The sequence below is a fragment of the Periophthalmus magnuspinnatus genome, chromosome 13, assembly GCF_009829125.3.
Source record: "Periophthalmus magnuspinnatus isolate fPerMag1 chromosome 13, fPerMag1.2.pri, whole genome shotgun sequence".
In the NCBI taxonomy this organism is placed as follows: Eukaryota; Metazoa; Chordata; class Actinopteri; order Gobiiformes; family Gobiidae; genus Periophthalmus; species Periophthalmus magnuspinnatus.
The window spans coordinates 13,824,918-13,837,039 of NC_047138.1; the positions used below are offsets into that span (position 1 = coordinate 13,824,918).

A 12,122-nucleotide genomic window follows, 5' to 3' on the forward strand; every position below is an offset into this window, starting at 1 on the left:
TTCCCCGATTTTTAATGGATTGAAGTCATTATATGTTTTACCATTTCGTACCACTGTTTGAAAAGAGCGAGTCTTTTGTCCCGTAGTCTGGAGCAAACCCTTTAGCTCCGGCATTGGTCTTCCCATAATTATAACCTCCTGCTTCAACCTAAAGTCCAGTTTAGAAAACTGCTTGAGCTTTAATAATAGTAAACTGTTTGAGCTGTAATAATAGTAATAGTAATAGTAATAGTAATAGTAATAGTAATAGTAATAGTAATCTTCCTCCATTTAAAAAGTAGGGCCAGACAAGAAGAATAAAGTGAAGGGATTGCTAAACTTGACTTGCTAACTCTAAACTGTAGCTTGTTGTCACTATTCTGCTGCGCCAGAAGTTGCAAGAATCCCTGGGCTCACAAGTGCCCCTGACATGGGCACCCGGCGTCTTTTCACAGCCACTTAAAGCAGTAGCTGTCACTGCTGATCCTACAACACAGACAGTTCTTGGTGAGGCACAAATGGCTGGTGCCTCTCCACACGTCTCTTCTCAGTATTTGAACGATAGGAGTAAAAATTCAGCAATTTTGAATAAAAAAATAAAATAAAATTGCAAAGTTAAGTAGAAAATAACTTTATAATACAAATCATTGGATAAATATAACCATTTCATTTATTTTTTCTCTGGCACGGCCTCACCTGCCTCCCCTGACTGCATGTCACTAAAATGTAGTAACCTGGTTGAAGCCAGATTGAAATGTAAAGCATCAGCCAGGCCAGATGTAGATGGATTCACGTGAGTTAGAGAACTCACAAATATAGCTTCTGCAATATTTGTGAGTTCTCTACTGTAACTTTGCTCTAGGACTGGTAAAGATGGGCCTGTCATTTTTCACCAAGGCCCTTGGTGAGCCAGTTGCAGACTTAGAAAGTGCTTAAAACCAATCCATCCTGTTACACCAAACTTGGTCGTCTGCAGGGAGAGGTCTTTGGGGTCTATGGGTCTGTGGGAAGAATCTGCAAGGAGTCTACTTTTTTTCTGGACACTGCAGCGGTCTGGAGCAGTCTGCAAGTAACCAAATCAAAATATGTTAAAAAAAAATTAAGTATAAATCTGGTGTAACAATATGACTATATGGTGAATATGTCAGTCAAGTGTGCTTTCTTACACTTGCATTAGGAAGAGAGTTATTGAAGGGTTTCTGTGTAATTCCTCTGTCACCCAGGTCTGATCCATAGTTCAAGCCAAAATTAAATCTGTCAACTGGACAAAAAGTTGTAAGAGCGAAGGCGTTGGCTGCTCATTCAAGCCATTTCTTCAGTCTGACCAGAATTGAAGAATTGAATGAGCTGCAAAATGTCTTCACTCCTACAACGTTTTGTCCAGTTGACAGATTTAACTTCGGCTTTTACTTTGTGATTGAAGGGTGTAAAAGTAGCTTTAGAAAGTTGCACATAAAAAGAACATTAAAAGTTTGATCTCAAGGTGTTTGAGTGGGCTGGGCCTTAGGTTAGCTGGGGACTAGAAACAAAACGATAAAAGGTAGTACAGAGTTATAGAGATGCAACCTGCATCTCTCTCTCTAGATTAGAACTGTTTGCTTTGAACATGTTTTCTTGACCCTATACAATGAAACAAAGAGTAATCATGCTTGTAAATCTGACACGACGAGATCACTTCACTCTTCTGGGGTTCCCTGGACTACACCCTCAGTATTATGGTCCTGTGTCTGCTGTGATGTTTTTTGTCTACATTACTATTGTTTTTGGAAACATTTTTATTTTAGTTTTTGTCATTTATGAGAAAAAAATTCAAAAACCAAGATATCTGATCTTCTGCCACTTGGCGCTCAGCGACTTGACTTTTGGAACTGTCACTCTCCCAAAGATTATTGCCAAGTACTGGTTTGGCAACAGTATCATCTCATTCTATGGCTGTTTTGTTCAGATGTTTTTTATTCATTATTTGGGATCTGTTCAGTCTTTTAACCTGATGGTGATGGCCCTGGATCGGTTCATATCCATTTGTCTTCCAATGCGTTACCCTGTCCTCATTTCAAACACGGTGGTGTCCGTGCTCTGTGGGATTTCCTGGTTTATTCCACTGCCAATAATGATTACAGTAGTTCTGCAGGCAGTGTTTTTACCTTTTTGTAAATCTAATGTAATTGCTCACTGCTACTGTGACCGTCTGTCTATAGTAAGTCAAGCATGCACTGAAAACATTGTGTTACTTAACACGATTTCCTTATCTTTTGCCATGTTCTGCCTTCTGCTTCCACTGTCATTCATTCTATTTTCCTACACTTCTGTCATTGTAGTGATTTTGAAAATGACAAATGTAAAAGGTCGTAGAAAGACATTTTCAACATGTACTCCACAAATATTAATTACATGTTTGTTTTACCTGCCAAGATGCTTTTTGTATCTATCAAATTTTACAGGTTTTTCCTTCAGCTTAGATTTTCGAATCCTTCTCATAATGCTGTATGGTCTGTTGCCTGCAGCTGTGAATCCAATCATATATTGTTTTAAAACACAGAAAATCAAGCAATCTTTGTTGATGAAATTGCACCGGGCTAGAATCAGTATAGAGCAGAAAGGATTTACTATGAATACAGTGATTAGATTGGGATAGTTCGTCTATTTCTATCTTTTTTTTTTTTTTTTTTTTGTGGAAAGAGAAAATGTATATTCTGAATTCATGAACAGCTTTAGAACAGCTTGTGCAGATGGCAAAACAAAGCAGAGTCTGATCTCAGTCCAAAACAAAGTGTTTCAGTCATCAGAATAGTCACTTTTTTCAGGGAACACTGCTGCTTTATACTGTCATGATATATATATATATATATATATATATATATATATATATATATATATATATATATATATATATATAAACAAAGATCTCCTTTACATTATAAAACCATGTTATTATGACAAGATTAAAACTGTGAACAATTATATTTTAATGTGATAATATTGCATGCTGTTTTTTTAATTGATACACATAATTGCTGATGTCTGTAGTTGAAATAAAACTGCATTACCTTCCATATTTACTTCACTTATTCTCTCTCAGTTGTACATTAAATAGTCTATTGACAAACCTTACTAAGTTCAGAGGAGGAGTTGTTAGTGGCTTTCAGATGGCAGTGTACTGCAGAATGGATCACTGCTGTTCTTATATGAGGCTAATAATAATAATTCTCTAATGTAGAGTCTTCACAGAGAAAACAGTCAACTCGATAAAACTTCAAATTACAATTTATAAAATAAATGTGGTACTATTACGACATTATGTGATAGTTTTATGTTAAAATGTGATACAAAACAAGGAAATACGAAATGACTATGCCATAAGCTGTAAGCTTTCTATGGTTCTCCACATCCAAATCCATGGCTGAGTAAACTCAGAGCTATGGGAGACGGATGACTTGAGTCCTCTTTCCGTACAGATTGATGTTATCTACAGCTATGCACACAGCAATAAGCAGCTCTTTGTCCTTGACAAAAAAATAGCCACCGCTGAGGTAAAGAGATAGCGCGGTGTTCAGTCTAGCAGCCCTGGGGAGTGATCACCTCTCTTCCTCTGGCAAATTAGTCTCACAAAGGGGGAGCCTAACCTGCAGACAGCCTATCCACAGTCTCACGCCTGGAACCCTTCACCTGTGGCTTTACCTCTGTGGAGTACCCAGTGTTTGGTGTGCTTGCCCTGGAATGATGAGCTTCGCTGGACAATGGACCAGCAGGGGTTGTAGCAGGGCTGCTCTAGGAGGATAGCATGGACCAGCATGAAATTGGCCAAATTCATCCAACAGTAACATTTATTGTAGGCAGTTCAGTTTATACGGCTGAGGATGCACTTCATCCTACCGCTGGCACTCAACACCTTTAGACATGGAGGATAGATTACGCAATAATGACAGCAGAAGAGCATTAGACAGATGCTGGATCAGCAGATGCTTAAGTATCTGCTATTAAGCATATGATTTATTTACTGAAGATGTAGGCTTTTGTCAACAACAGAGAGCAGCTTCTTGCTGTGTGAACAGCTGTTGACCATACATTCGTACCTCAATCTGGATGTTAAGAGAGCAACTCAAGTCATCCATCTCCCATAGCTCCCAGTTGAGTTCACTCAGCCACAGACTTGATGTCGATGTGGAAGACCACAGGTGTGGAAGACCACACATGAGCCCATTGCTCTCTCATGGGCTCATTTTACCATTGGTGATGTGGCCTTAGCATTTACACACTAGTAGTAGTCCTACTCCTAGTGGTGCTGCTGCTGAACACCTATTGCATACCTATTTTACAAAATTAGTTGTGTATGGAAGAGCGCAATACTTGCCCATTCATCTCTTAGAATGCTTGTACTAGTGTTGATGGCGTCCTCTGTTGGCACTGCAAGCATTTATCAACTTAAGTTGAAATTAAAATGTCATTGCTGTTTCACATGCAGAAAACTTCAGTAGTCCTAAAGTCCTAAAACATCCTCCTAGTATTGTAAGTGTGGCAATTGAGAGGTTAACAATTTGGGGTACTAATAAAAAATAAGTGTTGCAACCACGCCATCCCAAATCTAGTTTAGGGAATAGAAACTAAGTATAAGGCGCACAGGTAAGTATATCAGAAGGAAAAAATATATATTTTTTAATTTATTGATTAATTTACATCATTTTTATTTTACATTAAGGAAAAAAAAAAAAAATGTCATTAACAATAACTACAATATATAAAAGCTGAATCCACCCATACACACTCGCTCACATCAATAAAAGTTTACCCAGCCAAAGCCTACTGCCTGTCAGACCAGGTACAGCGCAAATAACAGCTTGACGCACAGAAGTCAGGCATACTAGTCCGAGCTCAGCCCAGAACAGCCCCACTAAAAGGAGGCGATCTCACCGTGGACCAAATGAAATTGTAAATTGATCAAAGGAGGCAAAACAAAGGGCCTTGTGCCATTGCTCACCACTGATGACATCTAAAAAGATAAATGGGGAGCTACCATTTGTCCTACAGAGCAATGGAACTTAACCTAACTAAGGGGACACACATACAGCTGATTAGGACTGGGTATCACCAAGAAATTGCTGATACAATATCTACCTCGATGCGCAGTCCACGATATGATACAGTGCATTTTTGATAAGATATACGATATAGTTCAAATCGATCCATTGTGATTCAGAAAAAAATAAAGCCTTTCAGCCTCTTACTTAATGATCAACCCCATTTTTAATAAAAAAGAATATATAAGAATAGAATATAAGAAAGAATATATATATATATATATATATATATATATATATATATATATATATATATATATATATATATATATATATATATATATATATATATATATATATATATATATACACACACACACACACTCACCTGAAGGATTATTAGGAACACCATACTAATGCGGTGTTTGACCCTCTTTCGCCTTCAGAACTGCCTTAATTCTACATGGCATTGATTCAACAAGGTGCTGAAAGCATTCTTTAGAAATGTTGGCTCATATTGATAGGAGCATCTTGCAGTTGATGGATGCACATCCAGGGCACGAAGCTCCCGTTCCATCACATCCCAAAGATGCTCTATCGGGTTGAGATCTGGTGACTGTGGGGGCCATTGTAGTACAGTGAACTCATTGTCATGTTCAAGAAACCAATTTGAAATGATTTGAGCTTTATGACACGGTGCATTATCCTGCTGGAAGTAGCCATCAAAGGATGGGTACATGGTGGTCATGAAGGGATGGACATGGTCAGAAACAATGTTCAGGTAGCCCGTGGCACTAAGGGACCTAAAGTGTGCCAAGAAAATATCCCCCACACCATTACACCACCACCACCAGCCTGCACAGTGGTAACAAGGCATGATGGATCCATGTTCTCATTCTGTTTATGCCAAATTCTGACTCTACCATTAAAATGTCTCAACAGAAATCGAGACTCATCAGACCAGGCAACATTTTTCCAGTCTTCAACTGTCCAATTTTGGTGAGCTCGTGCAAATTGTAGCCTCTTTTTCCTATGTGTAGTGGAGATGAGTGGCACCCGGTGGGGTCCTCTGCTGTTGTAACCCATCCGCCTCAAGGTTGTGCGTGTTGTGGCTTCACAAATGCTTTGCTGCATTTCTCGGTTGTAATGAGTGGTTATTTCAGTCAACATTGCTCTTCTATCAGCTTGAATCACTCGGCCCATTCTCCTCTGACCTCTAGCATCAACAAGGCATTTTCGCCCACAGGACTGCCGCATACTGGATGTTTTTCCCTTTTCACACGATTCTTTGCAAACCCTAGAAATGGTTGTGCGTGAAAATCCCAGTAAATAAGCAGATTCTGGCACCAACAACCATGCCACGCTCAAAATTGCTTAAATCACCTTTCTTTCCCATTCTGACATTCAATTTGGAGTTCAGGAGATTGTCTTGACCAGGACCACACCCCTAAATGCATTGAAGCAACTGCCATGTGATTGGTTGATTAGATAATTGCATTAAGGAGAAATTGAACAAGTGTTCCTAATAATCGTTTAGGTGAGTGTGTGTATATATATATATATATATATATATATATATATATATATATATATATATATATATATATATATATATATATATATATATATATATATATATATATATACACTCTATTACACTATTTACTCTCTTCAAAGTTGGAAGTTTATATACAATTCAGTAGTATTTAGTACTATTGCCTTTAAAGTGTCTGATTTGAGTCAAACGCTTTGGATATCCTTCCACAAGCTTCTCGCAATAGTTGGGAGGAATTTTGGCCCATTCCTCCTAACAGAACTGGTGTAATTGAGTGATGTTTGTAGCCTGCCTTGCTCGAACATGCCTTTTCAGGTAAATTTTCAATAGGATTGAAATCAGGGCTTTGTGATGGTGGTCTAAGGTTGCTATCCGATTACTGTGATTACAGAACACTCTAATACATTGACCTTGTTATCCTTAAGCCACTTTGTAACCACTTTGGCAATATGCTTTGGGTTATTGTTTATTTGGAAAACATATTTGCACCCAAACTTTAACTTCCTGGCTGGTCTTGAGATGCTTGCTTCAGTATTTTCACTTAATGTTCTTTCCTCATGATGCTATCTATTTTGTGAAGTGCACCAGGTCCTCCTGCAGCAAAATTACCCAGCAATATGATGCTGCCACCCCCATATTTCACAGTTTGGATGGTGTTCTCAGGCTTGCAAGCTTCCCCATTTTTCTTCCAAATGTAACAATGCTCATTATGGCCAGACAGTTTAATTTTAATTTCGTTAGAAACACAGCACTTGTCTCCAAAAATTAAGGTCTTTGTCCCTGTGTGCATTTGCAAACTGTAATCTGTCTTTTTTATGCTTCTTTTGGAGTCATGGCTTCTTCCTGGCAAAGTGGCTTTTCAGTCCATCTCGGTACAGTACTCTTTTCACTGTGGATAATGACACACTCTTACCAGCTTCAGCCAGTATCTTCACAAGGTATTTTGCTTTTGTTCTTGGGTTGATATGCACATTTTGGACCAAAGCACATTCATCTCTGGGACACAAAGCTCATCTCCTTCCGAAGCAGTGTGATGGCTGGACATTCCCATGTTGTTTACACTTCCGTATAATAGTTTGATGAACATGGCACTTTCAGGCATCTGGAAATTGCACCCAAGTATGAACCAGACTTGTGCAAGTCCACAATTTTCTCCTTGATATCTTGGCTGATTTCGTTTGACTTTCTCATGATGTTACACAAAGAAGCAGTGCGTTTCAGGTTTGTCTTGAAAGACATCCGCAGGTGTGTCTCTAATTCACTCATATGTTGTCCAGAAGCTTCCATGACATGATAAGATATGACATCACCATTTCAGTTTTCCCGGATTGTTTAAATGCATAGTAGTCTTATTATATGTAAACTTCTCACTTTGAGGAGAGTAATGAAAAACTGTAAAAAAAAAAATTAAAAAAAAATCCTTATCTCATTCTGGAATTTAACAAATAGAAATAATTTGGGTAATCCTAATTGACCTAAAACAGGAAAAATTTAGTCTGTTTTCATGTCAGACAGTGAGAAAAGAAGAAAGCACGTGTCTTTTTATATAGTATATGTAAACTTCTGGTTTCAACTGTACAGTACTTCATAGACTGCCAGCATATCTCACCTGCTGGGGGTATGATATGAGAACATTTAATACCAGACCACATGAGCACATGTATAAGGCTAAGAACTAGCCACAGCAGAACTTTTTTGCTACACAAAAAAGGAATACATTTCAAGGGCAAGCAAAACTGGATACTTTGGTGCCACAATCACGATTTAATAATCTGTTAACAAACTTTTATAGACGCAACTGCACTTGTTTTTGTTATTTTATATGGACTTAGCTCGTTTTCACATGTTAGTGAGCTCTGTTCACTGACCCCAGTGAGCACTAGATTTCGTTCCGTTTCTTTAACTTTTGGGCCAGGCTTGTTCACATGCACACCGCACAGTTCACCCCAAACACACACCATAAGCCACATGAGAGGTCATCAGCTGATTGCAGAATGCGCTTCCAGAGGACCGAGCCCTGTGCATACGTGCACGCATGCTTACTTCCCTGGTGCTATATGTGTTGGTCTTTTTTTTCACCTGTGGATAAATAGACAGAGGTAGGAGGAGACGTGGAGCTGTTGAGTTGATCCAAACTGCCTCGTCAGGCAAATGTGTCAAACAGCAGCTCTGCAGCGTCCATTTATACAAATATATTTGATCCAAGCACGTTTTACCCAATTCTGAGCACATCTACTCGCATTGCAGACTGCATACATCGGTTACCACAGGTTACCACAGTCAGACCACACTTGTCCCACTCCACAGTGCGAGTGGAGCCGCTCCGAGACCTCCTGTTTCAAGTGGTTTCAGACCGTTCATCGAACTAACTAGTGGCGAAATGAAAAGTGTGAAAATGACCTAAGTGTGGGTTCCCCTTTATAGATAAAGAAAGAAAGAAAAAAGAAATTAGACACTACAGAGGTTTATGTTACTTATTAGCATATCGTCTAGGCTCAGTATAACTCAACTATCCATCCATCCATTTTCTTCCACTTATCCAGGGCTGGGTCACGGGGGCAGCAGTCTAAGCAGGGTCTCCCAGACTTCCCTTTCCCCAGACACGTCCTCCAGCTCCTCCGGTGGAACCCCAAGGCGTTCCCAGGCCAGGCGAGAGACATAGTCCCTCCAGTGTGTCCTGGGTCTTCCCTGGCGCCTCCTCCCGGTGGGACATGCCTGGAACACCTCCCTAGGGAGGCATCCAGGAGGCATCCTGAGCAGATGCCTGAGCCACCTCAACTGGTTCCCGTGTAGGAGCAGCAGCTCTACCCCGAGCTCCTCCCACGTGACCAAGCTCCTCACCCTATCCCTAATGGTGTGCCCAGTCACCCTATGGAGGAAACCCATTTTGGCTGCTTGTCTGTGATCTTGTCCTTTCGGTCATTACCCAAAGCTCATGACCATAGGTGAGGGTAGGAACGTAGATTGACCGGTAAATCAAGAGCTTTGTCTTCTGGCTCATCTCCTTCTTTACCACAACGGACCGATACAGCGACCGCATCACTGCAGATGCTGCACCGATCCTCCTGTCAATCTCACGCTCCATCCTTCCCTCACTCATGAACAAGACCCCGAGATACTTGAACTCCTCCACTTGAGGCAGAGACTCACCACCCACCTGGAGGAGGAAAGCCACCTTTTTCCAGTCAAGAACCATGGCCTCGGATTTGGAGGAGCCGATTTTCATCCCAGCTTCTTCACACTTGGCTGCAAACCGCCCCAGTGCCTGCTGCATGTCTTAGTTTGATGAAGCCATCAGGACAACATCATTTGCAAACAGCAGAGATGAGATCCTGTGGTTCCCAAACCAGACCCCCTCCAGCCCCTGGCTGTGCCTAGAAATTCTGTCCATAAATATAATGAACAGAACTGGTAACAAAAGGCAGCCCTGGCGGAGTCCAACATACACTAGGAACAGGTCTGACTTACTGCTGGCAATGCGAACACAGCTCCTGCTCCGGTCATACAGGGACCAGACAGCCCTTAGCAAGGGCCCCGGACCCCATACTCCCGGAGCACCCCCCAAAGGACACCATGATTGGTCGAATGCCTTCTCCAGATCCACAAAACACATGTGGACTGGTTGGGCAAACTCCCATGAACCCTCAAGGACCCGATGGAGAGTATAGAGCTGGTCCAGTGTTCCACGACTGGGACAAAAACCATACTGCTCCTCCTGAATCCGAGGTTCGACTATTGGTCGGATTCTCCTCTCCAGTACCCTGGAATAGACCTTACCGGGAAGGCTGAGGAGTGTGAGTCCCCTGTAATTGGAACACACCCTCCGGTCCCCCTTCTTATACAGAGGGACCAACACCCTGCCAACACCCTGTCTGCCAGTCCAGTGGCACTGTCCCCGAACGCCAGGCGATGCTTCAGAGACAGGTCAGCCAAGACAGCCCCACAACATCCAGAGACTTGAGGTACTCAGGACAGATCTCGGTCCAACCCCGGAGCCTTGCCACCGAGGAGCTTGCCAACCACCTCGGAGACTTCAGCCATGGTAATGGATGAGTCCGCCTCCAGGTCCCCAGTCTCTGCTTTCTCCGATGGGATTGAGGAGATCCTCAAAGTATTCCTTCCACCACCTGACAACATCCCCAGTCAAGGTCAGCAGTTCTCCACCCAGTGTTGGTGAAGCACTGCTTCCCTCTCCTGAGGTGTCGGACGGTTTGGAGAATCTCTTTGAGGCCGTCTCATAGTCCTCCTCCAAGGCCTCCCCAAACTCTTCCCAACCCTGACTTTTTCCCTGTGTGTGCACATGAGCCACGGCACGCTTGGTACTCATCGACTGCCTCAGGAGTCCCACGATCCAACAAGGCTAGATAGGACTCCTTCTTCAGCCTGACGACATCCCTTACTTCCGGTGTCCACCACGGAGTTAGGGGATTGCTGCCGCAACAAGAACCACAGACCTTACGACCACAACTACGAGGAGCTGCATCGACAATAGAGGTCGATGCAGCTCCAGGTAGGGCCAGGTACTCTTGCACTGCTGTTTGGCCTGTAGGCCGACACATCAGTGAGAGACCTGTCCCCAACTTGGAGGCGCAGGGATGAGACACTCTCGTTCACCGGGGTGAGCTCCAGCACGTGGCGACTGAGCTGTGGGGCCCACACCAGCTTGCCGCCTCTCCCCGTGGGCAACGCCAGTAAAATGGAGAGTCCAGCCCCTCTAAAGGAGTTGGGTTCCAGAGCCCAAGCTGTGTGTGGAGATGAGGCCGACTATATCTAGCCAGTAACGTTCAACCTCCCTCTCAGGCTACCCATCCCCCCCAGCAAGGTGACATTCCATGTCCCCAGAGCTGGTCTCCATGTCCAGAGATCCGCCCATGGGGGCCCCCGCCTTCGACTGCCGCCCGGATTTCTCTGCACACGCCTCTCATGGCTCCTCCCGCAGGTGGTGGGTCCACGGGAGGACGGCCTCATGTCACTCCTTCGAGCTGGGCTCAGCCGTGCCCCGTGGGGAAAGGCCAAGCCACATTTACACCCACCCCAGGCCTACTCCAGGGTGGGGCCCCGGTAACGCCAGTCCGGGCGACGTAACTGACCTTGTTGTATTGCTTCTCATGTGGAGCTTCTGAACCGCTCTTAGTCTCACTCTTATTCTTCACCAAGGACCTTTCCAACCACTACCACACAGTCAAGATGGCTGAAGACATTTGACTGTGTGCAGCTGCAGAAACCATACGGATGGGTTATAACGTTGGGCATACACTAAATGTGAGTTGCGTGCGGTTCAGTTCCCATAATACTTAGAAAGAGCTTAAAACCAATGTGTCTTGTTACACTGAGTTCCAGACTCAGTGGGCAGGGGTCTGATTGAGGTATGGGCCTGCAGGAAAAATCTGCCAGGAATCTACTTTTTCTGGACGCTGCAGTGGTCTGGGGCAGTCTGCAAGTAACTCGCTCAAAATATGTACCAAAGCAAGATAGTACCAAAGTATAAATCTGGTGTAGTGGTACAACTACATAGTCTATGTCAGTCAAGTGAGCTCTATTGCACTTGAGTTAGGAAGCTGGTTACTGAAGGC

General features: G+C 42.9%; 1 protein-coding gene across 1 annotated transcript; it reads left to right on the forward strand.

Annotated features, from left to right (window-relative positions):
* The first annotated feature begins 1,624 nt into the window (after positions 1-1,624).
* On the forward strand, positions 1,625-2,614 carry LOC117380648 (olfactory receptor 51E2-like). Its single transcript, XM_033977480.1, has one exon. It carries the CDS (start codon positions 1,625-1,627, stop codon positions 2,612-2,614), a length of 990 nt encoding a protein of 329 aa, XP_033833371.1.
* Positions 2,615-12,122: the final 9,508 nt, after the last annotated feature.